The 27,243-nt window shown below is 38.5% G+C and overlaps 1 protein-coding gene across 4 annotated transcripts in view; it reads right to left on the bottom strand.

Moving 5' to 3' along the window:
• OPTN (optineurin) overlaps positions 1–22,195 on the bottom strand; it is a 47,506-nt gene extending 25,311 nt beyond the window's left edge. For 2 of the 4 annotated variants that reach the window (XM_020999729.2, XM_020999730.2), the window contains exons 1-6: positions 21,999–22,082; positions 10,689–10,865; positions 9,889–10,091; positions 6,082–6,261; positions 4,054–4,127; positions 87–221 (exon numbers count right to left, since the gene is read on the bottom strand). In XM_020999729.2, coding sequence (XP_020855388.2) covers positions 87–221; positions 4,054–4,127; positions 6,082–6,261; positions 9,889–10,091; positions 10,689–10,854 — 758 coding nt within the window. In that variant the 5' untranslated portion in view covers positions 10,855–10,865; positions 21,999–22,082. Of the gene's footprint in view, positions 1–86; positions 222–4,053; positions 4,128–6,081; positions 6,262–9,888; positions 10,092–10,688; positions 10,866–14,024; positions 14,125–21,998 lie in introns of those variants that run through there. The other 2 variants (XM_020999728.2, XM_078154762.1) reach the window with 2 other exon arrangements.
• Between the last annotated feature and the right edge of the window lie 5,048 nt (positions 22,196–27,243).

Genomic DNA, 27,243 nt, shown 5'->3' on the forward strand with positions numbered 1-27,243 from the left:
TTTGTACTTCATATTTAAAAAAATTCTTTTGTAAAAATTAAGAGGTCCTGAAAGTGTTCTAAATATAATGTATATGTGTTTTATACCTGTCTTTAGCTGCCCGGAGTGCAGTTTCAAGTCTTTCCACCTTCTGATTTCCTTCCCTGAGGCATAGTAGAAGCTGACTAACAGTTAATTCCTCAGATTCCAAAAGATTCTTTGCCCCATCCACTGATTTGTTCCTATGCAGAGAAAAAGTGTTGCTTTTTAGTACAATTAAAGAACAAAAAGTTAAAACATTTGGATCAGGAAGTAAAAGTGTTATAGTTTAAAATAGACTTATTTCATTTAAACATGGTCTGTTTTAAACAGACTATCCTACTGAGCATTCATCAGCTCATACTCATTGATAGTTTTAATCACATACCAATCTCTTCTGCTGTTTTTAAATGAAATAGCAAAGTGAATACAAAACAATGCTCTTATAACAGCCAAGCTGGGATCACTCAGCCAAAGGAGGTGTTTCCCTTTTTTCACAGCACTTCACCAGCACTTCTCTTATGCACTTAAAGTTCCATTTTGTAGTCTAGTTTTTGTTACGTGTCTTATCTCCCCTACTACATGAAGTTTCTTGAGGGCTGGAACTATGTCTTCACTATTTTTGTTCTCTCGAATCTGTTGTGCAAAGAGAAGGCTTTCTGGTTAAACTAAGGGTGAGTTCTGGTAATTATATAATTGGCTAATAAACTCAAGTCAGGACCCAGAAAGGTTCTGTAGGCTTAACATATCAGGTTAGGTTTCAAGAGACAGGTGAAGATTTAGGAAGCTGTAACAAGTTAAATCCCTCGAAAAGGTGAGGGCATATCAAAAGCAAAATATATCCAGAGAAGGAACTGGAATCCTATAGTAAGCTGTCTAAGAACAGTAAGGCCCCAGGGATGGATCCTTTATAGTAGATAAAGACAGTAAGAAGCTAAATCTGGATCTTTGTTAGGCAATAGTGAATTAACAGAATAGCAAAATGGGATGTGGATAATTGCCTGTCAATCAATCAGCATTTATTAAGTGCCCACTATGTGTTACACACTGTGGTAAATGCTGAGGATAGAAAGAGTCAGGAGACAGTCCCGGTCCTCAAGGAGCTTACATTCTAACAGGGGAGATAAGATGCAAACAAATATATAAAAACACAAGCTATATACAGGATAAACGGAATAATTAACAGAGGGAAAGCACTGGAATTAAAAAAATTTTCTAATTACAATGTTTGATTTTAGTCTGAGTAAAATGTTTTCTTCTTGTCAGTTTTAATGATAATGATAACAATTAAGTTCCTAAGAAGACAATAAATAGAGCAAAGGAATTTGTAGTCACTGAAAAGTTGAATAAAGTGCCTTAGAATAAATGTAGCTAGGAAGGAAAATTTACTCAAAAATTTAAATCAAAAATTGCCTTCTTTCCTCCTCTTTTCTGTGCTAGAAAAGTCCTTTGTCCACACTTCCCACAATCCACCCTTCAAGTATTTTAAGAAAGTCATATCTCCTACTAAGTCTTCTATTCTTCAAGTTAAATATCACCAGTTTTTTCAATCTACCCTCATATGACATGATTGCAAGCCACTTCATTACTCTGGTTGCCCTCTATCCTATTAAATGTGTCACTCAGAACTAAATGGACACAATACTCCAGAAGTGATATGAACAAGACCGACTACAGTGGAATTATTACCTGCCTAGTCCTGGACACTGTTTTCTTAATACAGCCTAAGATTTCCTTCACTTTTTTGGCTGCCATCACTGTTGACTAATATGAAGCTTGTACTACACTAACTCTAACCTTCAAATTAAAGTACTGTCTATCTAGTATTACTTTTCTCATTTTATACTGTGTTCAAAAAAATCAACTTCACAAATGTAACAGTTTACATTTATTTATCTCTCTTGAATATTTTCTTCTAAGACAATGTTCTGGCTTATCAGGATCTTTTTAAAATGCTGATATTGTAATCCAAGTGTTAGCTATTCCTATGCGTTGCAGCCTTATGTCATTTGCAGATTTTTATAATTCATTCCAAAAAACAAACTATTATATAGCACAGAGCCAATGACAGACCCCTGTAGCACTTCAGTAGAGAACATCTTTCAAAAAGACAAGGAATTAGTGACTATTCTTCGAGTTTAGCCATTCATCCTAAGCCAAATCCAAAAGTACTATATTTCCTAGTCTGCCCTTTTTAATCTAATCCAGAATACTTTGGTAAAATATAGTTATCAAGAAGCATTTATTAAGTGCACTATCAATCACTCCATTCCCTCTAGAATAAAATACAAACTACTTCTGCATTCCTACCAAATGGGTCAACTTGCTGTTTTCAGTACACAGAAGACTATCTTTTGCCTCCATGCCTTTAATGGTCTTCCTTCTCAATTCTATGTTTTGGAACTCCTAGATCTGTGGCACACAGCTCCTTCAAGGTTCAGCTCAAGTACTACTTTCAAGAGGCCTCTCCCCAGATATTAATAGACCCTGCACCAAAATTATTTTGTATTTACCTTGTACTAATCTTGTATTTACTTATCTATGTGTGTACTTTCCTCTCAGTAGAATGTAAGTTCCTAGGTCACTTTTGTTTGTCTTTGTATCACTAGCACCTAGCTTTTTGAACTGTATCTCCCCTTATATGGGTGCATAATACAAGAAATAAAATATTTCGTGAATATTAAAAATGTAAAAATACCACATTTTGAAGCTATGCATTTGTCAAGTTACATTAAAATATTAAGATAATTCAATGTACACACTAAAATAAAATACCAAACTTTTCTGACACCCTTTATTTAGTAGAAAGATGTAAACACTAAGAATTATTGAGAGTAGTTTAACTTAGGGTTGACAGTAAGAGGTCTACTAGTTCACTATATCACTACTCAAACATTTTGAGAAAAACAGAGTTTCCATTCTATATTTCCTCTTTTAATTAAGCCCCTCTCCTGACCCCCACCCTGGCTCTCTCATATTTCTGTGTTCCTACTTCAGTCATTTTTAGTTGTGTCTGATGCTTTGTGACCCAATTTGGAGGTTTTCTTGGCAAGGATACTGGAGTGGTTTGCCATTTCCTTTGCCAGCTCATTTTACAGATGAGGAAACTGAGGCAAACAGGGTTAAGTGACTTACCCAAAGTCGCCCAGCTAGTAAGTGTCTGAGGCCAGATATGCACTCGGGATGATGAGTCTTCCTGACTCCACGCCCAGCACTCTAGGTGTTGTACCACCTTGCTGTCCAACATGTCCCCACATCACCCATCTAATCTTTAGTTGGGACAGATAATAAACTCATGTTTATGTGGCACTTCAACGTTTAAAAAATACTTCTGTCAGGATAATCCTATGATGTTAAATACCATTCCCTCTGTTTTACAGACAAGAAAACTTAGGTAAAGTGACTTCCCCATGGTCATACAGCTGTTAAATGTTATCAGCAGGATTCAAATGCAAGGTCTCCCACCTCCAGATCCATCATTCTTTTCACTAACCAAGATGCTTCTCAGGTTATACAGACCACTCTCCTCACCCAATATACATTAAAAGTAATACAACTCATTCATGTGCAAGATTATAAAGTCCTTAGTCATCCTACTGTGTGAGCAGAATAAACAAAGGAGGGCAAGAGGCAAATGTTCAAGATGCAATCTTTTCAGATATTGAATTCATTGATGTAGATATTAGGAGACATGGATTCTACTCCAATTTCTACCAAAGACTTGATTGAAAGCGAGCTGTTTCACCTTTTTATCCTTTCTCCTCTTGTCTGGGGAACATAAAATAACTGGTCCTCTCTCTTTTACATACATTAGATGGTCTTTAAGGCAATACTAAATACCATTATGTTTTTTTATTCATTTTTATAGTTACAGTAAATCACATTTAAACAGAAAATTCTCCAAGAGTTACTAGTATGAATGCACGAAAAGTTCCATTTCTGCCCACCAGAGGATGAAGTCAAGATAATTAAAAGGTTTCTCACTATAATGCTTTTTTGATATATTTTAAAGTAACTAGTCTTTATTCTACCTACTTGTCAATGAGGTCAGGTGTTATCAACCCAGGACCATTCTTGATTTCTTTTAGAGCTCCAGTCTCATCTCCTTCCTGTGAAATTAAAAAAAAAAAGGTAGTCTTAATAATTAATAGACATCAAAGACATATGCTTTATCTTTACAATCAAATGAAGGCAACTGAACAGATAAGGCAAGAATTTTAAAGACACTCAATTCAAGGAACCTATGAAAAATTCTTAGTATTTAAAAATTTGATTCATTCAAAGTGAATGGAAGTTAACTTCCCCCTTTTTATTCAATATTACAATGAATTAGGGTCCTTTTTGCAGAGTTACTCAGAAGGTAAAGATATTAATTTGGCCTTGTAAAAGAGAAACTCTTGCCTCCTTCTCTAGTAAGTCCCTCTTTCCCTTCAAGCAAATATGGCACACATGCTAGTGCCATGTCCTCCCACCTCCCTAGTGTCTTTTACATTTTTGGAAAAGAGATGGATGAAAGTTACTGTAACCAAAGGGGAAGAAACAGATTTTTCACCCTGTAAGGTTAACAGAGTAGTATGTCTTTTCCAAGACAGTTCTTGTTAAATACATAGTATGGGCTACATGATCTTTAGGGCACAGGGAAGACTAAGACTCGACACTGACACAAAATATATTTACATTACAATATGTCCAAAGGAAAAAATCTTCCAAAAAAGATTAAAATGGCTATAAATTATTTTTATTGTGTGAGGTCTTTCAGATTAAGCAATATTTACAATTCACTGAAGCAAGAAAAATGTTTTTTATCCTAGCTTTGAATGACAATTACAATATGATTATTATTCACCTGTGAATAAGAGTGTCTTAGTAATAGAGAGCTTCAAAAGAGGGAATTTCATTTGAGAACTTCTGATGTAGCGGGTGGTTTTTATGAATTTATCAATTTATTTGCAGCAAACAAAGCTCTTTAGAAAAATCCATTAGCTTTTAGCAACCTTCAGTAACTTGCAGAAAGGGAATAGGTACAAAATTTAACTCAGTTTTCAAATTGAGAGTTATAAAATCTCTTTAATTTTATGGTTACAAATCATCTGAATTAGGGTGGTTTAGATGTATTGATTAATGAAAGTCATTTTCAAATAGTACTTACTGTGCTTTATTTGCTGCCTGTTTAGTTTACTATACTAAAGTCATACCTTAGAGACTCTTTTAAGCTGATCATAAAAAAAAAATCAACAAGTATTATTAAGCACCAATTTGCCAGGCACTATACTGTCATTTTTGGTTGCCACCAAAATTACTGGTTCTTTGAAACACAGGTTGTTTTTCTTTCTTTCTTTTTTTTACACATATACCCACATTCTTTAGCTTTTTAGCAAGACAAATGTTTTCTCTCTTTCCTTCAAAAGAAATTAGCACTGTCTTAGAAAACTGGAAACACTGTCCTAGAAAACAGGAAAGATGATAATGAATCCATCCTCCTGAGGATCTTTCAAACCCACCATCCAATCTCATCTAGCCATAGATGCATAGAGCAGAGGCTCCCACAGAGTTTATCTTCATTTTTTGCTGCCTAACAAGTTTGCTGATTATTTAGATACTATAGTGATACATGTTCCCCAGGAAAATTTCAAGGAAAAAAAGTGTCAGACATGTAATATCTGTTAGTATATTTAATTTTCTGACACCATGTAAATCCTAGTTTGACAGAACTAGATAAAGATCATCTATTAAACATCTGATGCCATTCTCCTGGCCCAGACTAATGACCAAATCACAATAGTTCTTAATTTAATGTATTCCTTTTAATTCAGTTATAGAATGTTTGTTTGCTCATAATTTAAAAACAAACCAACATTTCTTGTTTTGAAAATCAACCAGTATCTCATCTCAAGTATTTTAGAGTAGTTTTTAAAAAGGGAAATGAATTCCCCACATCAAGTAGGCTGTACTTAAATTTCTCATGCCACCAGAAAGAGGCATCATTTATCTTTCCTGCATCAGAAAGAAAAAGCGACAAAAGATGGTTCTTCCGTCTTTTACTGGCAGTATTTTATAACTTACAGCCATTCTAATTTCAACAAATGAGTCTTCAGAGGAGCCTGTGTTCAGCTTGAGCTGTAATTCTGATACAATGCCGAGTAAATCCGCCTTCTCAGCTTGAAGACGAATAACTTGTGTCTTTAGTTGTTCCATTTCTTGGTCTGTCACGGTCCTGGGAATCCTGGAGTCACCAGTAATGCCCTGAAAATGGCAAGTTATATACTAAGCAGATTAGCAAATACAACAAAAAATAAGCCACTAAATTTGACGCATTCCAAGTATTAAATTCATTTCCCAGGCCATCCCTCTCTTGACTAGAAATGTTGACTTTCATTTGGCAATTTAAAAAATTACTATATGATAGTCATATAAATATTGTTTTGAAATACAGGAAGATGGAAACTATTTTATGCTCAGAAAGAAAAGGTTGACAGTCTAGAGTGGCAGAAAAGAAAGAATGCTGTATCTAGAGTCAGGAGAAGCTAGGTTCAAATCCTGGCTCTGCCACTTATTAGCTTTGTAACCAGGGCAATTCATTTAATCTCTCTGAGCTTCAGTTTTTTTATTTGTAAAGTGAGTGTGTTGAGCTTAATGACCCCAAAGTCCCTTTCAGCTTTAAATCTATGACCCTGGAAATAACTGGAGAGAAGTTGTGCTGGAAATTGGACCTATGGAATGTTCTTGAATTTTAATTCAAATTTTAATTCCAAAACAAATGTCTATTAAGTACTTACTATATGCAAGGCATTGTGTCATTGGTGATACAAAGATGAAAAATGATATAATCCTTGCCTTCCAAAAATTTATAAATCTAGTTCCAGAAAATAAAGGCAGAAGCTATCATTCTGCAAGCACTAATTCATCACATTGAGAAGACCATACAATCAGAAAGTGCCATAGTTTACTATGTCAGTTCCCTCCCCACCTTCAAAATCAATTAGTGATATCCCTGTTAGGTAAATGCAAGGCAAAATGGTAAAACACAAGATTATTTGACAGCCAGTAAAAAAAAATATCTAAACTTAACCAAAGTAGACCTTTGCATGCCAAGATACTGCACCAAGGAATGTCTGGGTATTTCAAAACTTTGTAGTTGTCTTGACACATCACGTATTGATATAATATTTCTTTTGCATATTTTATGTCTCATTCATGTGTTTTCATCTTGGAATTTTGAGTTCTTAAAGACAAATCCTTTGAAAACCTTAAAAGGCTATATAAGGGAGGAACAATTCTATATAATCCCTTTTGTACACTGCCTAACCTAGGCCAGGGAATATTCAATTATGGATGTTAATGCTTTCTGATAATTTTAATGTTATTCAGTGAAACTTCACAGGGCAATCAAAAGCTCAAGCTACGCCCAAAAGCTTTAATTGAGGAAAAAAGGTTGAAGCAAAGGGCAGGTGGAGAGGATAAGCCTAAGTTATTAATACTTTAAGGGAACTACTTTGTGAAAGGGAAATTTAGGCCAAAGCATGGAGAAAATGGAGCTAGAAAGCAAAGTTTGGAGGAAGAAAAAGATGACAAAGTAGAAACAAGGGTGATACTAGCAGTTACTCTCCAGAGAATGTTGGGCTCCCGAAACTACCACCTCACTACTGGGTCCTCCTTGCAGCTCATTTCAGTCTGCTTCCAGTTTTGGAAGAAGCCATCCAGGCCCTAGCTTCTGATCTCAATATCCCTCAACTCTCTTGAAACTTGTGGGCAACTGCCCAAACAGACTGTTTCTGGAATCTTTCCTCTCAAACTACAATGTGATTGGCTCACAGCACGCTAAAGCCAACTGTCAGCTCCCTTAAGGCTAAAGGAGGAGAGAGATAAAATTTATTTTATTCTTCTAAAGTGATATACTATTGTATTATTCATATTTTCCAAGTGAAAATTACCATTTTATCTTGACCTTCCACAAATTTAACTAGTGACAAATTCCAGAGTAGAAAGTTAATATCCTTTGAAACATAAGGGTTGAATTATCAGATGCAGCAAACGTGATCTCTGCTGAGTCACTGACAGGTCTGCTTCTGGAAGATACTACACCTGGACTTTTCCTTAGTCTGTGGGCAGGCCATTTAACCATCAGCTTTTCAACAAAATGTCTGTGTGATCTCTGAGCATGTCAGGTAACTTCTATGGGTCCTCTTTACCTCCTCTATAAAGTGAGGTGTTGGCCTTAGTGACTTCTTTTTTTAATTTTTATTTTACTTTATTTAATCATGGAATAAAACAATCATTTCCATAACATTGTACGATAAAAAGATGACCGTACATGAAACTGCAAATCTACTAGGCACAACTTGCTATTTTTTCCTTCCTCCCTCCTCAACCTCTCATCCCCCACCCCCCATCCCCACCTCCATCCTAGAGACCATTGGACCTCAGTGGTTTCTGAAGTCCCTTCCAGCACTGAGTGTATGATCCTGTGATGATTGTCAACACATATAACACTCAAGCTTCCATCCCTTCTACTGCTCTCTCAACATTCCCTTTTCTTAAGTCTCTCTCATTCAGTCATTTGCTGCTTCTTCTCCATCTGTCCAAAAATTAGTAGTTGATCAAGTTCATGGTAAAAGCATAAATATAAATATGAACTCACTTCACCCACTTAACTGGTGCTTTACCCCAACCTAGTACTTTAATCTTTATTGGGAGAAAAATCTATGTTTTGTGTCATGGACTCCTTTGGCAGCGTGATGAATTCTATGGACTCCTCAGAATCATGCTTTAAAATGCATAAAATTAAACATATAGGATTACCAAGGAAACCAGTTATACTAAAATATAGTTATCCATTTTCTTTTTAATGTTTACAGAATTTCTATTCTAGATTTTGGACAAACCTCAGAAAGGAGAATAATCATAGGATCATACACTTAAGTCAATAAAATCCCATTCATGGTTCTTTGAAATAAAGGGCGAGGACTTCAGGAGAGAAATCCATTTTCAGCCCCAACTTAATGGCGTCATAGTGAGGTACTGTCTTATAACCCTGAGGAGGTGCTGCGTCCAGTACTTAATCTATACATGGCTACAAGCATGGGTAATACATTTTTTCCTTCAGGTTCTTTGGGCTATTTGTGCTTTAGTAAGGTTAGCTTATTGAGGTTAACTAATGGATATTCAATGGCATTTTTAAAAAGTTTTCAAACTATTTTTTGAAAACTAAGAAAACAACCTTCAAGTTTTGGATTATGTAGAAAGGGCAATAAAAATAAACAAAAAACCCTAATTTTTAAAAATGCTGTCATGTGACTTTTAAGGACATGCTTCTATTGCCGAAGAGTGGGAGTGATGGAATAGAAAAATGTTTTGGGGGTTTTTTTTGTTCATTTGTGAGAGACTGGGTCTTCCCTAGCTCTCCTAGTCTGGATATATAATGGCCACCCACAGGCCTGACCTCAACTGCTGATCTGCAGGAAGCTCTGAACAGCTCCATTTCTGACCTGGACTTCTTCAACCCTCCTCAGGCATGTGAAACTCTGTGAGAATGCCCTTTGTGATCTCCTTTAGCCTTACTACAGCTCAGAACTCCCGACTTCAAGCCATGGACCGGCCTCCTGGGGAGGCTACAAGGACCAGAGGCCTGGAGGCCTGGCTTGTCATTTGTAAATAATACTTGTATAGAAGCAACATTCCCTAAAAGAGGTTAAATATGCTCCCCATTATCTCATTTATGTCATCATTTCCTCAGGAAAACTCTTCTGCATAAACAATACAAAAGTTAACTCCAGCACAACCAGAATGAACAAAGATTTTAGTCCATTAGAGTACAGATCATATTCTATTACAGTGAATTTTTTAAAAAAAATATGAATACAATTTGCTTACCTCAAAAGACTTTTCCTTTTTTCCTTTAAGGTTTTCAATTTCTGCCCTCAAATTTTCATTTTCATTACTCAAAGATAACAAGTTCTCCTTGACTTCTTTGAACTTCAACTCAAAACACTGACGTTCTTCCTTTTGTTTTTCTGTCCAGGCTGAAAGCTCTTCAAACCGTCCCTTCATAGTTTGGTTATTTTGCTTCATGGCCTCTGTATATAATGAGGGTATCAGTTGACCAGAGAAGTGGACCAAACAGTAATTTGAAGGATAAAGTCACCCAATTAAATTTCTCCATAGATAACTCTGTTACTTGGATAGAAAAGCTCAACTTAGGCTCAAAGGAAAGCGAGAAAAGAGCTTAATGACATGGTGAAAAGGGTGGAACAGGTCTATTTCAGTCTTCAGAGCTTCAAGAACACTAAATGATGGAACCCCACTATGAATACAAGATATTCTACAGGAGATTAAGAATTGGTTCAGGAGTCCTAGACTGCATCCCTGGACCCTTCTGGAATAGAGATAATACAGAGCTTTTTTTTTTCCCTTAAAAAGACAGCATTTATTTAGAATGTCTTTTGCTTTAAATTTTTTTTCAAATGTGCTATACTATGTGCAAATGCTAAACAACAGAGAGGGGTCCAGCCTTGTCAAAAGCCAAATTCTACAGACAATTCTCCCCAGGGAAACAGAAAAAAATGGACTATAAGAAAATACAGTTCCTAGGCCTTTACAATGAGATTATAGTTCACAAAGGCACAGGGAAACATGAGAAATAAAGATAAATTTAGAGGCCAGTTATCTTTCACCTTTTAACTGGTGGTTCTCAATAAGGAGCTCCTTCATCTGTTTCAGCATCTCCTCTGGAGTGAATGTTTCCAGGTCTGGATGAGCCAAATTCTGAGGTCCATTTCCTGTGCTTTCCTTAGAACAATCCCCATTTTCAGCTGTGTCACTCATTGGTTGGCGGGACATTGTAGCAGCTCCTATAAGATAATCATGTTAAAAAAAATAAAGATTCTTCTTCCCATACTCAAGGGATAAATTCTAAAACGCCCCAAAAATACGGAAAAAACTCAATATTTTTTCCCTAACATAAAATGCTTTAGCCAGTAGTTAATTTTTCTTTTAAAACTCTCCTTTTTTCAAGGTATTTTCACTTCTTCTGAGATCAGGGAGAAAGCCATGTTTATATGCTAATGGTCTTTTAAATCTTCCTTTTAACAAGTTAAATGAAGTTCCATACTTTGTACAGTGGGGCAGGGAAAAGAAACAGGAACCACTAGGGTAGAAACAGCATTAGGAAGCAAGAGGTAACAAATATGAGCAACCATAATTAGTGAATCAGTACAGTCTCCAACAATTGTATGATGTATGCATCATACAATTTTAAATGCTCATATCCGGATCTTAGCAAACATTACCAAACCAAATTTTACCATCCAGATCTCTAAATTAATATGCCCCCATCTTACACCTTCTTGGGACGTTTTAGCTTCTTTGGTTTACATTCTGTTTTCCTTCTCTAAAGATAACATTGCATGCCTAAGCCTTCAACAAGTTACAAAATAGGACAGAAAAACAGATTTAAAAGATGAAAAAAATTCTCAAGGACAAGATACAGAAGTCTGAATGGAATTTCACTAACTTGAAAGTTTTAGTTTTCAACAGTTACTTCCACAAGATATTGAGTTCCAAATTTTCACCCCATCTTCCCCCTCCCCCCACCCCAAGATGGCATGCATTCTGAATATCCCTTCCCCTAGTCTGCCCTCCCTTCTATCTCTCCCCCGCTTCTCTTATCCCCTTCCCTTCTATTTTCCTATAGGGCAGGACAGATTTCTGTACCCCATTTCCTGTATTTCTTATTTCCCAGTTGCATGTCAAAACATTTTTTTTAAAACGTGTTTTTAAAACTTTGGGTTCCAAATTTTCTCTCTTCCTCCCTCCCCACCCACCCTCATTGAAAGTGCAAGCAACTCAATATAGGTTATACATGTGCAGCTATGTAAAACACTTCCATAGTAGTAATCTGAAAAACTAAGTATATTTCCCTTTATCCTATTTTGCCCCCCACTTATTTTATTCTTTCTTTTGACCCTGTCCCTCCTCAGAAGTGTTTGCTTCTGATTACCCCTTTCCCAATCTGCCCTCCTCTCTATCATTCCCCTGCTCTCTTGTCTCCTTCTCCCCATATTTTCCTGTAGGGTAAGACCAGATTTCCATACCCATTGAGTGTGTGTTATTCCCTCCTTAAGCCAAATCCTATGAGAATAAGATTCATTCATTCCCTCTCACCTTCCCCTGTTTCCCCTCCACTGTAAGAGCCTTTTCTTTTCTGTTTTTTTGTGACATAATTTACCCTGTTCTACCTCTCCCTTTCTCCTTCTCCCAGTATAATCCTCTCTCACCCCTTAATTTTATTCTCCAGATATGACCCCTTCATCTTCAACTCACCCTGTGCCCTTTATCTATATATCTATATACATACATACATACATACATACATACATACATATAATTTTTTCCCTCCAACTACCCTAATACTGATAAAGGTCTCATAAGTTATAAATATCATCTTTCCATGCTGGAATGTAAATAGTTCAACCTTAATAAGTCTCTTATGATTTCTCTTTCCTGTTTACCTCTTCATGTTCCACTTGAATCTTGTATTTGAAAGTCAAATTTTCTATTCAGCTCTGGTCTTTTCATCAAGAATGCTTGAAAGTCCTCTATTTCACTGAATGACCATTTTTTCCCCCTAAAGGATTATACTCAGTTTTGCTGGGTAGGTGATTCTTGGTTGTAATCCTATCTTCTTTGCCCTCCAGAATATTATATTCCATGCCCTCCGGTCCCTTAATGTAGAAGCTGCTAAATCTTGTGTTATCCTGATTGTGTTTCCAAATACTTGAATTGTTTCTTTCTGGCTGTAATATTTTCTCCTTGACCTGGGAACTCTGGAATTTGGCTACAATATTCCTAGGAGTTTTCCTTTGGGGATCTCTTTCAGGAGGAGATCTGTGGATTCTTTCAATTTCTATTTTGCCCTCTGGTTCTAAAATATCAGGGCAGTTTTCCTTGATAATTTCTTGAAAGATGATGTCTAGGTTCTTTTTTTGATCATGGCTTTCAAAAGTCCAGTAATTTTTAAATTCTCTCTCCTGGATCTATTTTCTGGGTCAGTTGTTTTTCCAATGAGATATTTCACATTGTTTTCTAATTTTTTATTCTTTTGGATTTGTTTTACAGTGTCTTGATTTCTCATAAAGTCACTAGCTTCCAATTGCTCTATTCTAATTTTTAAGGAAGTATTTTCTTCAGTAGTCTTTTGGACTTCTTTTTTCCATTTGGCCAGTTTTTCTTTTTAGGGCATTCTTCTCCTCATTGGCTTTTTGGACCTCTTTTGCCATTTGGGTTAGGCTATTTTTTAAGGTGTTATTTTCTTCAGTATTTTTTTGGGTGTCCTTTAGCAAACTGTTGACTTATTTTTCATGATTTTCTTGCATCACTCTCATTTCTCTTCCCAGTTTCTCCTCTACTTCTCTTACTTGCTTCTCAAAATCCTTTTTGAGCTTTTCCAAGGCCTGGGACTGATTCATATTTTTTTTTGAGGCTTTGGATGTAGGAGCTTCGACTTTGTTGTCTTCTTCTGGTTGTATGTTTTGATCTTCTTAGTTACCAAAAAAAAGATTCTATGGTCTGACACTCCTTATGAGGTTTGTGCATGATCCCAGCCAATTACTTGAGCTATAAACTCTTTATTAAGGTAGAGGTCTGCTTCCAATGTGGAGAATGTACTGTCCCAAGCTTTGGGGGTTTGGACAGCTGTTTTCAGAGCTACTTCTAGGGACCTGTAAATTTTCAGTTCTTCCAAGGTGGTATTCAAGCTCCACCAGCACTCTTCCTCGCCCAGGACCGCCGCTCAGAACTGTGACCCAGATTTAACCATGGGGCAAAGCAAGAGATTCTTGCCTCAGCACTGGCAAAGAGATCCCTACAATCCCCCTCTGATCAGCCACCCAATTCTCCCTCAGTCTGTGGGCCTGAAGCTCAGGAGGTAGCTGCCACCCTGGGACATGCCCAGGAACTGGGGCTAAGACCTAGCTTCTCTCTTACCACAGAAACAGACTTTTCCCACTGACCTTCTAAGTTGTTTTTGGTGTTCGTGGGTTGAGAGGTCTGGAAACCACCACAGCTGCCTGCAATTCAGTCGTCTGAGGCCTGCTCCAGGTTCACTGTGGCCTGTGTGCCCATGCCGAACTGGGTTCCTCTCCCAGCCTGCTGAGATATACCTTTCTGACCAACCATCCAGGTTGCCTTGGACTAGAAATTTGTTTCATTCTGTCTTTTTATGGGTTCTGCTGCTTTAGAATTTGTTTACAGCCATTTTTTTATAGGTATTTGGGGGAGAGCTCAAGTAAGTCACTACTTTCACTCCACCATCTTGGCTCCACCTCCTTACAAGTCTTAATAGTAAATTGTGGAGCAAATAATTTAAACCATCTATAACTCAGTTTCTGTATCTTAGGCTAGAAATAATAAACATATCTCTTTTCATTAAAGTTTTTTTCTACTGAGACCCAACTCAGATGCAACTTCCTCCCAGAAACATTCCCTGCCTTTTTATGAACCATTTGCTTAGTCTTCAGGTTTCTCTCTCTTTAAGAAACAGATTATTTTAGTTTACTTTGGGGACCAAGGTTGAGTGACTATTAATAAAGCAAGCAAACAGCTAAGTGGAAAATGATCAAGAACTTTAGCATTTGGTAATATGTGGATGTGTAAATCTGCTGGATTACTGTGGACATTTAAATGTGGACCTAGCACTCCTGCCCCATGCCACCCACCCCTTTCTGAGAGGGCACCCGTCCACTTTTTCAGCTTCATGATAACTACTTCCATGTCCTCCCCCTTTCAGTGTCAAAGGGCTGAACAGATTCAAGATATTCAGAACAGTGACTCTGCAGAGGGTTTTAATATTCATGAAAGTTAAGCAAACAACTTCTAAAGAATAAAAGTAGGAAAGGTGCTGGGATAATGGCATAAAAACACATGAAAGTCTGGTTCTAAGACTGGAGGAGCCAGTAAAGAGACAGTGTTTTCTCAGACTTCTTCTTTGGAGGCTGTCTTACTGACTAAAACTCTGCATACAGAAAATCAATTCTCCCCTCCCTTCATGAGCTTCCAGTTCCCCACTACTACCCCAGGAAAAAGGGAAGAATATTTAGGAAAAAAACCTTCCCCTCACTCATGATTCTGCTCAATCTGTACACAGTCCTCCTGGGTACAACTAGGTTAAAGCTTAAATTCTTTTTAAAAGTCTGTGCTTTCATCTATTCCAGGCTCTTCCAGTTTAGTCTAGAGTCCAAAATAAGGTATAGTAGTTTTATTTAGGGACACAACATGGCCTAGTGAAAAGTACACTGGTTGGTAAGTTAGAAAACTGGGGAACCAATTTTGGGTCTTAGCTCTACCACTGGCTAATTTCCTATGACCATCTAAAGTAATCTGGGGCCTTACCTGCTTCATCTGTAAAATGAAGGGGTTGAACTAGACAGAAGTTCATTTTGGCACTAAAATTCTATGACAGGCATTCCTAAGATAAGTAACGTTTATGGTACTTTAATATTTGCTAACTGTTTCATATATATTATCTCATTAGACACTTGGAAAAACCTTCGGAGGCAAGCGCTATTATTATGTTCCAATGAGGAAACAGGACCACAGAGGTCAAGGGATTTTCCTAGGGTTACAGAGCTATCAAGGAGACAGACGCTAAACTGGGGTATTCCTGACTCCAAGTTCAGTGTCTCCTCTACTGTGATCCACTATAGAGACCTTGCCCTTTGCTTTATTTCCCTAAAGGAACACAGTAACCTTCTTAATGAAACTCAAGGAATGAGGTTTTACATAATCAAATATTCTGGTTAATGGAGTGTTAATTCACAGTTAGTAGGATTTAGAGCTGAAAAGGACCTTAGAAATCACCACCTAGTGCAGAGACTCAATCTTTTTGGTGTCCTGGGCCCCTTAGGCCTCTGATAGAGCTTATGGACCCTTCTCAGAAGAATGTTTTTAAAATGCATAAGCTAAAATACAACAGATTACAAAGAAAACCATTTAGAAAATACAGCTATTAAAATATTTAAACAAGCTCAAGCACCACAGCTTAAGAGCCCTAGATCTAGACCAATTCCCTCATCTTAAAGACAAAGAAGGGACAGTGATTTACAAGCTAATTTTCAAAGAATTTGAATACTTAGCACCAACACTATATTGACTAAACAAAGACTTTTAGGTTTTTGCAATATTTAAAGTTCATCATAATACGTATCTACTACCAATCTATAGCAATATGGTAGTATTCGTTAGTAGAATACTAGCTAATAGAGAACTTAAAATATGAATACTTGGCAAGTGCTAAAGGACTGCTTTCATTTGGGCAACTGATGATAGAAAAATAAATCCTTACAGACACAAGAGTACCAATTCATCTATAGCTCTAATAGCGACAGTTCATATTTACATACTGTTTCAAGGTTTATAAAGTTGTTTTCTTTACAACTTTTTGAAGTAGGTAGTGAAATATTATCCCTATTTTATAAATCAGGAAGCTGCGGCACAGAGAGAAGTGACTTCCCAGAGGTCACAGACAGAGGTCATTTATACGTCAGTGCCTAAAAATGAACCCAGGTATCTTGCCTTCAAGTTCACACAACACTTTCTTCACTATAACAGGATAGTGGTCTAATTTTGATACTAATTCAACTTTAATTTAACAGTCTTCAGCAAAACAGCATTTAAAAGTTAATTTATTTAAGTACATAATTTTGTAAAATTTCACTAATGCAGAGTTAATTAGAGCTACCTGGTAGGAATAATTCCTAGAGATATTCAAACAAAACATATAAAGTTTTTAAAGTACAGAGTCCAAATTCCTACCTAATCCAAAACTACCTTCTACAGTATCCTGAGAAATTGTCATCTAGACTGTGTTTAAATACCTCTAGTGATTATGAGCTCACCACCTCTTGAAGCAGATACTGGCTCCACTGCTGGACAGTTCTACCTGTCAGCAAGATCTTCATACTGAGATGAAATCCAACTTTTTGCTTCTACATAGTATTCCTATTTTCCTCCTTTAAAACATAAGTGTCAAACCCCTGAAGCTGCATGAGGCCACAACACTCCCCCAGTGCCTGTGGAACCAGATTAAAATGTAACTGGGAAATATTTAACAAAATAAAAATGTAGTAAAACATAGATAATATTATGTTTAAAAACTAAGTGATTATAATAAAAAATTGTAAAAAAGCTAAATCCATAACCAAAAAGCATCTTTAGGCCTAATCAACCATCTTACAAACTGCAGGACCTTGGTAGGGGGACAATGTTAAAGAACACAGGCACTTAAATGTTTGTTAAATTTAACTGAATCCATCACCACTCTTAGAAAAACAGCTCAAGGCAAGTTAGGAGGTCAAGCAGTGGTCTTCATTTAGGAGAGGGATCACTTATTTTTTATTTAATATTATTTTGGTATAAATCTGTGAATTCATCTCAGTAGAGAACTCTAATATGTGGAAACTCCTTCCACTGATGCAAATCCTTGTCTGTAACTTAACAGCTTTACAAAGCTGCCTCAAAGTTTAGGTTATTTCTCTATGATCATACAGCAAGCCTGCCTGAGGCAGGACTTGAACCCAGGTCTTCCTGATTCTAAGGGCAATCCTCTAATCCATTTTGATCTGGTCTGTTATTTTTTTCTATAGTGGATGCATATAATGAATGGCTAAACAATATATTGAAGCATCAGGATAGGGACAAGGACTGGACTAGGAATTTCCTGGATAGAAAACTTCCTCTACCAATGAAGTCAGCTCCCTCTCTGTCATTTAGTCTTAGAGAGTTGTCTAGACCAGTGGTGACAAATTCTACCAGAAATAAGCTCCCTGAGGCCACATATTGACTTAGAAAACCACAAATTAGTGTTATCTGTGTTCTATTGTATTTTTTAAAAACATTTCCCAATCACATTTTAATTGGGAGTTTTGTAGACTATGAGTTTGACACTGGTTCAGAGCACTGAGAGGTTAAGTGCCTTAACAAGTACTTTAACATCTTCCTGGCTCTGAGGCAAGTTTTCTAGCCACAGTGGCAGATTATCTCTTTGATAACCCATGAAGAAGCTTAATTAGCATTTTGTCAGTTATTTTGAGATTCTTAAAAGAATTTATTAAGCATCTTCTACTACCGTCAGGCACTCTGCCAGACAGAGTATACAAAGACAATACTGAAACAGTCCTGCTCAAGGGGCCTACATATTGGGGAGGAGGGAAAGAGATAGATAACTAGATAAAAAAAATACAGTAAAAACAAACTTATGGGAGGAACAGCATCTAAGGGGTAACGGGCCTGATGCAAAAGATGGCCCTGAAGCTGAGAACTGAAGGTAGCCAGAGATTCTAAGAGATTGAGGTGAGATAGAATATGCTAGGCATAAAGGAACAAGGGTGTGGAGGTAGGAGATGGAATATCATGCGTAAAAGCAAGCAGCTCAGTTTGACTGGGATGCAGTTCTCCCAAGGCAATATGGAACAAGTATGGAAAGGCAGACTGGATCCTGACTGGGAAAAAACAGGAGTTTGTATTTTATTCTAGAGCCAGTAGGGAACCACTGGAGATCTCTGAGCAGAGCAGCCACCCAGTCACACCTGGGTTTTAGGAATATCACTTGGATAGAAGATGGGTTGGAATGGGGCAAGCTGGAGCCAGGGACCCCAATTAAGGGGCTATTATTAAAGAGAAATCAGGACTATCATTATCAGTTTTTCTTCTGGCTACTATATGGTAAACATTCCCAGAATTTTTTTAAAAGTCATATATACATATATTTATATATATTCTTATTTCCACTAAGATGCAAGAAGAAATTCATACTATTACTTTATTAGTTTCAAAGAAACTATTGGGTGCTTAAGGCCACAAGTCAGAAAGGGTTTTTTTTTTTGAGGGGGGAGGGAAGAGAAGAGGTAACTAATATTCCATTGGTAGAAATACTCTCTTAATGGGGGGAGGTATAGGGGCATGACATACAAACATCTTTCAAGGAATCAAGTTGTTATTGCTTCGCTCTCAAAAAAATTACTTGGTAATAAGTTATCTGCAGAGATGCTGTTCCCACTAAAAAGTAAGTTCCTTGAGGGCAAAACCAAACTGTTTTGTTTTTCTTTTTGTCCACAGCACCTAGCAACTTGTCTTGAATTTATCCAATAAATCAGTTGCCAAGTCTCATCTATTCTACCACCACATCTCTTATATCCATCCCCTTTTTATCTAGAGTGGCCTCTACCAGTTTAGCCTTTATCACATGCTGGCTGGAAAAATGAAACAATCTCATCATTTTCCTCCCTACCTCAAGTTTTTCCTTTTTCCACTCCACTTATCAACTTCCACACTAACCCTTGCCTCCATGAATTTCATTTTTCCTTAAAATATACTGAGACCATCTTGGATGCCTGGTTGGGTCAAGATGACATCACTCCTGATCACTTTAGTACAAAGCAGCCAGGAAGAGCTCCAGAAGGTCTCTAAAGCTTGGCTGACCACAAAGCACAACTTAGACATGGGAGCAATGCTCAACCAATTTTGTGTTAACTGCTGAATCACCTGCAAGTGTTCATTTGGTTCCACTATTGAACCTAAACTATCAGGGGATTGGCTTGAGTCAGACCCAGCCTAGGACACCCATGTCCCTCCTCTGCTCAGAAAGGAAAAATGTTATCTGCTCAAGAAACTTGAGTGACTCCCTGTCACCTCTAGGACCAAATATAAGTTTCTCCAGATCCAACCTACCTTTCCAGGCTTATATATATGACTTCCTTTTACAAACTCTATGGTCCAGCCAAACTGGCTTTCTTGCTCTTCCTCACCCAGGACTTTCCATCTCCCACTTTAAGACCTTTGTACAGGTTGACCTCCATCCCTGGAATGTACTAACTCTTCACCTTCGCCTCAAAATAATTTCTTTCAAATCTCAGCATAGGCACACCCCCAATGATCACATATTTAGAGCTAGATGGGACCTTAGAGACTATTTAATCTAACTCTCTCATTTTATAGATTTGGAAACTCAGGTCCAAAGAGATTAAGAGATTTGCCCAAGATCACATGATAACAGCCAGGATTCCAACTAGGGTTCCCTGACTCCAAATTAAACTGTCTTTCCATCTTACCATGTGCTATCTCCTACACAAGGCCTTTCTCTAGTTTCACTAAAGTTCTATGGCAAGGCATTAGTTTCACTGCTAGTATCTTTCCTCCCTGCACTCTCCCCCCCAAAAAAATTAACTTATATTTAAGTTGCATATATTAATTTTGCATATATGTGCAGAATATGTCACATATCAGGTATTCCAAAAGCTTAGTGCAGGTTTTAAGCTATAAAAGCTTAATGTACTAAGACTTTTGGGATATCTTGTGTGTATATGTGTATACATGCATACATATATGTATGTAATCTATATACATTCAGAGAGATAAATGAATGGACAAATAGATTGATAGAAAGATGGACGTATAGTCTCTAAGTGACATGAGGTATTTCCTTAATCTCTAAGAGTTCCAGAGGAGCATTGCTTTTTATGTCTAGCAAAAGTATTACCCTCCCCCCCACACACAAAGTACATTCTCTCCATATGTATCTATATATATATGTGTGTGTGTATACACACACATAAAAATATGCACGTGCATGTTGTCTCACTGGATAGAATATAAGCTGGTTTCAATTTTTGTCCTTAGTATTCTCAGCATATATCACAGTGCCTACCACATTAATAAGTGCATGAGTTGTTCATTTTTGTATTTAATTGGATTAATTTAGTTGGTGATAAATTCTTTAGACTTATGGCTGAAAAGGAAATTCTTTTATTTTGGCTTTTATTTTGATTTTACCAAAAGCAGTAGCAGAAAAATACCAAAGAATCTTCACAGGACAAATGAATGCCACTATTGTTTTCTGAGCTGCATACTTTTTTTAAAGTTCATTTGTTTATTCAGGCTTATGACAATAGTCTGGTCTTGACCATCCCAGTCAGAACTTTCTAGTACAATCCACACTGGACAGTGATTTTCAGACAGGCACAGCTTTCAAGCTTTATATTTTCTCATTCTCAACCCCAGGGTCTCTGGCTCTGAAGGGTGCCCTTTTATTCACTAAAATAAGCAGCACTTTACCTTTCAACAGCTTATTACTCTGATCCTAATGGCATTTTTAGTAAGGCAGGTTTTATGAACCCCGCTTTACAGACAACTGGTAGAAAAGTCGGCTCTTTAGACTGCAGGGGAAGTGAATGCCCTTCCCACTGCATCCCTCCTAGAGCCCCTCGGTGACAGTCCCCTAAGACTCCTTTCCTTAGGCAGTCAGATCCCATCGCTGGGTCCCTTGCTCACAGGAGCTCCCTCTTCCAGAGCCACGTCTTTGTCCCCGGGGGCTTCCACGGGGAGCATCATTTCTTGGATCTGGCCAAAACGTGGGCACAGCCCTGGGGGGCTGCCAAGGAGGCCACCAGCACGATCTCGGGCGGGGCCCTGGTCCCTTTCCACGGCCTGGCCCGCCGGGATTGGTCCCCGGCACCGAGTGGCCAATCAATCCCCGACCACGGAGCGCGGGCGAAGGAGCCCCTCTCTGGCCAGGCACAGTCCGGCTCGGGCGTTTCGGGAACCTCGAGGGTGGCAGGCAGGGGCCGGGAGCCTCCGGCTCCGGGAGGGTCCTCCCTTGGGGAGCCGGTACCTGCCCCGCCCCTCGGCCAGAGGAACTTTCGATTTCCTGACATTAAGGGGCATTGAAACGCACCTGTCACCCAGGGTCACCCCTCCAGTACACGGGAGGACCCTGACCCCCGGCAGGTGAAATGACGAGGCCAAGGTTACGCCGTAGGAAGCGGCAGACAGGAATTTGAACCCTAGACCTTGGACCTGCGCTCTTTCTGCAACTCCTTGCCTCCCCCCGCCCCTCCGGGGCCCTCCGTATCCGCAGCGCCCGGACGGCGACAGCCCCAGCCGGGTCCTCCTTTTGGGCGTGGACAGGTGGCCCTTCCCCTCGCCCGGCTTACCGGCGCGGTCGCGGTCAGTCGTGCAGATCGGCTGGGTCACGGCTTTCTCGGCTGCATCCCGGGAGGCCAGGAGTGGGGGCCGACCAGAAACACCGCCCACCGGGCACGCGAGCTGGCGAGGGAGCGCTGGAAGACCCGGTGAGCCGGCGGGGCAGCGTTTGTTGTGAAGCCCCTGGCCCCGCCCCGAGCGGCTCAGCTGACGGCCAGAGCCCGCCCCCGCCCCCGCCCCGCCCCGCCGGGGGAATTTCCCCGGCTCCTCCCACATGCGCGTCTCGGGTCTCTTCTTCCTCCCTCCTCCTCGTCCTTGGCTCCCATTGCCTCCCCAGCAGCTGCGCCGGGCGGAGGCACCGCGGAAGTTGTGGTAAGCAAAGAGGGCGGGGTCTCCAGGCTCTCCGCACCGCCGCGCGGATGGCCACGCCCCTTCTCTTGCGTCATTTCCCTCCTCCCTTCCCCCTACTGCCGAATCATTCTGGGTTTCCTGATGCTGGTTCTGGAATTCCTCGGATCTCGCCTGGCCGGAAAAGCCGGCGGGAGTCGCTGTATGCCGCAAAAAGAGCTAGCTCCTGCAGGGCAAAAGCCAGAGGGAACCTAAAAACTAGAAACCCTCCTAGACCTCCTTTCCCCAAGGAGGATCCCCCTACAAAACTGACCTTGTTCACGCAAACATGCACGCACTTACACACGTACATACAGGACTCCTGCTTTGGGGCCCTACTTGCGTGATTTTCTGACCTCATCATTCATAATGATTGTGTAAACCTCACTCTACAAGAAGCCTAAAAGAGTCCTCTTCTTTCTCCTTTCCACTGAATTTTGCTCGTAATAGTCTGGTATTTTTGTTTTTAATTCCCCCCCCCATTTATCAAGCATTTATTTTTTTCCCACCTCCCCGCCGTTTCTTCCTCACCCCGGCAAAACAAGAGTCTAGTAACGAATATACATAGTCAAAAAATTCCCATATTGCCCATGTCCAAATGTGTAAGATGGGGATTTTTAAAAATAAATTACTGTGTAATGGCTAGCGAGCCATCCTTGAAGCCTGGAAGATCTCTGACATGTACTGGCTGTGTGTGATCCTGAGCTAGTGAGGAATTTAACCTCTCAATACTCCAGACTCTAGAAAACACTCTAAATCTATTTTTTTTTTGCCTAGCACTTAGCAGAGCACTGGCACATAAAGGCCATTTAACAAATGCTTGTTGACTTGAGAAGGCCCAGCTCTTCCTTGGCAGAGGGAGTTTCCTCACTTGAGAGTGCTCTATACCAATGAAATCACAGGTCCTGGCACTATCCCTGACATTTTATTAAGAGAAAGCAGATCATACACGAATTCTAATTAACTTCTGGATGTTGTAGCTAGTCTGGCAGTTGGACAATTTACTTACCTAGTTTGCAGTGAATTAAATTTAATCTGGCAAACCATAAAGCCATTGTCAAGCTCCTGATATTTAAATTGGTAAGGTGGAAAAAGAAAGTTCCTGAAGGATAGGACCCAGGAAAGGCAAGATAACAAAGCAAAATAATTTAATAAGCTCTTATGTGCCGGCATCAGGCTAAGCTGTAGGTGTACAAATGCATGGAGAAAAAAAGGACAGTCCCTGCAAATACATTCTAATAAGGAAAAAAAAAACAAGAACAACAAAAGGGAGTTTAAAAGGTGGTGAAGGTAGAGGAAAATACTGGAGCCTGGACGTAGTTGGGAGAGCTTGGACCTAGTGCTAAAGTCCTAAGAGTCAGAAGTACAGCCAGGAGGGGAATGAAGCAAGGTCACAGGGCCTAGGGCCCTAAGCCTTTCTCCAAAATGAAGGCCTCTAGAACAGCAGAAAGGGAGAAGAAATAGGGAAGGAATATTCCAGGGATAGAAGGCTGCAGGCACGTAGGAAAGTACCGGAGTGAGAAGACAGGTTGTCATAGTGCCAAAGTCTACAGAGTCAGAGACTCAGCTGGGAGCAGGAAACCCTAATGATAAGTTTCATTTTTTACTGCAATGCAGAACTAGTGTAATTTCTGAGACTGTAAGAAAATATAGCATTCCAATGAAAAAAACAACAACAATAACAATCCCTTTGCATTTTGGCTTCAATTATCTGGATATTTCAGGTGAAAGTGACTTCTAGCAGGGATCACCGTAGGGCTATGAGAAATTCATGCTTTATACTTTGCTACTTCCAGTCTCAATTTTTTTTTTTTTACAGATGCTATCAGGTAAATTAAACATGAATGGAAGCTTATAAGGGAGGGGAAAGCCATTAAAGGGGTAAAAATTCACAAAATACGAAGCCTAAGTGATGGGGACATTACCTTTGATTTAGTGATGGGGTGGGTTAGTTATAAACTGATTACATAGTTCTGCCATCTTTTTAACACCAGCTGGCTGAACTAACTCTTCCTGACTCCAGGCATGTTGATTAGCTAGCTATATATGCCATGCCTGGTATTCTCTCTCTTTTCATCTCTGTCTCATGGGTTCTATGATTTCCTTCAAGTCTCAGCTAAAGTCCCACCTTCTGCAAGAAGACTTTTACAATTCACCTTAATCTTCGGGCCATTCCTCTAAGATTATCTCTAATTTAGCCTGCGCATATCTTGTTTGTACATAGCTGTTTGCAATTTGCCTTCACCATTGGGCTGTAAGCTCTTTGAGAGCAGGGAGCATTTTTTACCTCTCCTGTCCTCAGCTTAGCACAGTGCCTAGCACATAATAGGTGCTTAATAAATGTCTGTTGATGACTCCTCCTCCACCCCAACTGTCATAGCTTGGCTGGAGCCTGATTTAGTGTATTTTAATGTTGTTTATTTTAATTTTTTTTCTCAATCACATATAAATAAAAATTTTAAGATTCATTTTTTTAAATTTTGAGAAATTCTCTCCTCCCTTTATCCCCTTCTTGAGAAGGCAAGCAATTTGATATAAATTATACGTGTGTAGTCAAGCAAAACATATTTCCATATTTAGCTATGCTGCAAAAGAAAACAGACTGAAAAAAAACAAGAATAATAAAGAAAGTTAAAAAAGCGCATGCTTCAATCTGCCTTTGGATGCCGTCATTTCTTTCTCTGGAAGTGGATAGAATTTTTCATTGTAGGTACTTCAGATCATTGAATTGCTGAGAATAGCTAAGTCATTCACAGTTGATCCTTCTGTAATATTGCTGTTACTGCATACAATATTCTCTTGGTTCTGCTCACTTCACTTTGCATCAGTTCATGTAAGTCTCCCCAGATTTTTCTGACAGCATCCTGATTGTCATTTCTTATAGCCCAATAGTATTCCGTCATAATGATGTACCACAACTTGTTTAGCCATTCCCCAATTGATGGGCATCCCTTTAACTTCCAATTCTTTGCTACCACAAAAAAAAACTATTATAAAAATTTTTGTACATATAGGTCCTTTTCTCTCTCTCTTTTTTAAAAATCTATTTTGGATATAGACCTAGTAGTGGTCAAAAGGCTTTTACAATTTTATAGTCCTTTGGATGTCATTTCAAATTGCTCTCCAGAATAGTTGAATCAGTTTACAAATCTACCAACAGCGCATTAGTGATCCAGTTTTTCCACATCCCCTCCAATATTTTTTATTTGCCTTTGCTGTCATATCAGTCAATCTGATAGGAGTGGGGTGGTACCTCAGACTTGTTTTAATTTACATTTCTCTAATCAATAATGATTTAGAGCATTTCATATGACTATAGCTAGCTTTGATTTCTTTGTCTGAAAACTGCCTGTTTATACCCTTTAACCATTTATCAATTGGGAAATTACTTGTATTCTTATAAATTTGACTCATTCTCTATATATTTGAGAAATGAGGCCTTTATCAGAGAAACTTACTGTAAATTTTTTTTCCAAGTTCCCTACTTTCTTTCTAATCTTGGCCACATTGGTTTTGTTTATGCAAACCCTTTTTAATTTAATATAATCAAAATTATCCATTTTATATCTCATAATGCTCTCTATCTTTTGTCAGAAATTCTTCTCTTATCTATAGATCTGACAAGATATTCCATGCTTCCCTAATTTGCTTATGTCACCCTTGATATCTAAATCATATGCCCATTTTGACATTATCTGAGTATATGATGTGAGATGTTTGTCTGTACCTAGTTTCTGCCAAACTGCTTTTCAGTTTTCCTAACAATTTTTGTCAGATAGTGAGTTCTTGTCCTCAAATCTTGAATCTTTGGGTTTCTCAAACATTAGATTACTATGGTCATTTACTACTATAAACTGTGTACCTAATCTATTCCACAGAACCACCACTCTACTTCTTAACCAATACTAGATTGTTTTAATGATTACCACTTTGTTTTTTAAATTTTATTTAAATTTTATTTTTTTGGTTGGGCAATGGGAGTTAAGTGACTTGCCCAGGGTCACACAGCTAGTAAGTGTTATGTGTCTGAGGCCAGATTTGAACTCAGGTCCTCCTGAATCCAGGGCCAGTGCTCTATCCACTGCACAACCCAGTTGCCCCATGATGATTACCACTTTGTAATCCAGTTCGAGATCTAATATGGCTAGGCCGTCTTCCTTCACATTTTGTTTTCATTGATCACCTTGATATTCTTGACCTGTTTAGTTGTTATTTTTTCTAGCTCTACAAAATAATTTTTTGGTTAACTCTATTGGCAAGCACTGAATAATTAAATTAATTAGGTAGAATTGTCATTTTTTTTATTATATTGGCTTAGTCTACTCATGAGCAATTAATATTTTTCCCATTGTTAGATCTGACCATATTTGTATAAAACTATTTTGTAATTGTGTTCATATAGTTCCTGGGTTTATCTTGGCAGGTAGATTCCCAAGTATTTTATACTGTCTGCAATTATTTTAAATGGAATTTCTCTTTATATCTCCTTCTGCTGGACTTTGATGGTAATATATAGAAATTCTGATGATCTATGTGGGTTTATTTTATATCCTGAAACTTTGCTAAAAGTTGTTAATTTTTTAAAATTTTACTTAATATTTTATTTTCTCCCAATTACATGTAAAAACAATTTTTAGGGGCAGCTAGGTGGCACAGTGGATAGAGCACTGGCCCTGGATTCAGGAGGACCTGAATTCAAATCCGGCCTCAGACACATAACACTTACTAGCTGTGTGACTCTGAGCAAGTCACTTAACCCCATTGCCTAGCCAAGAAAATAAATAAATAAAATTAAAAAAACCAACAACAATTTTTAACATTCATTTTTTAAAAAATTTGAGTTTCAGGGGCAGCTAGGTGGTGCAGTGG

Source organism: Phascolarctos cinereus, unplaced genomic scaffold (assembly GCF_003287225.1).
Source record: "Phascolarctos cinereus isolate Bilbo 61053 unplaced genomic scaffold, phaCin_HiC Scaffold_1;HRSCAF=81, whole genome shotgun sequence".
NCBI lineage: Eukaryota > Metazoa > Chordata > Mammalia > Diprotodontia > Phascolarctidae > Phascolarctos > Phascolarctos cinereus.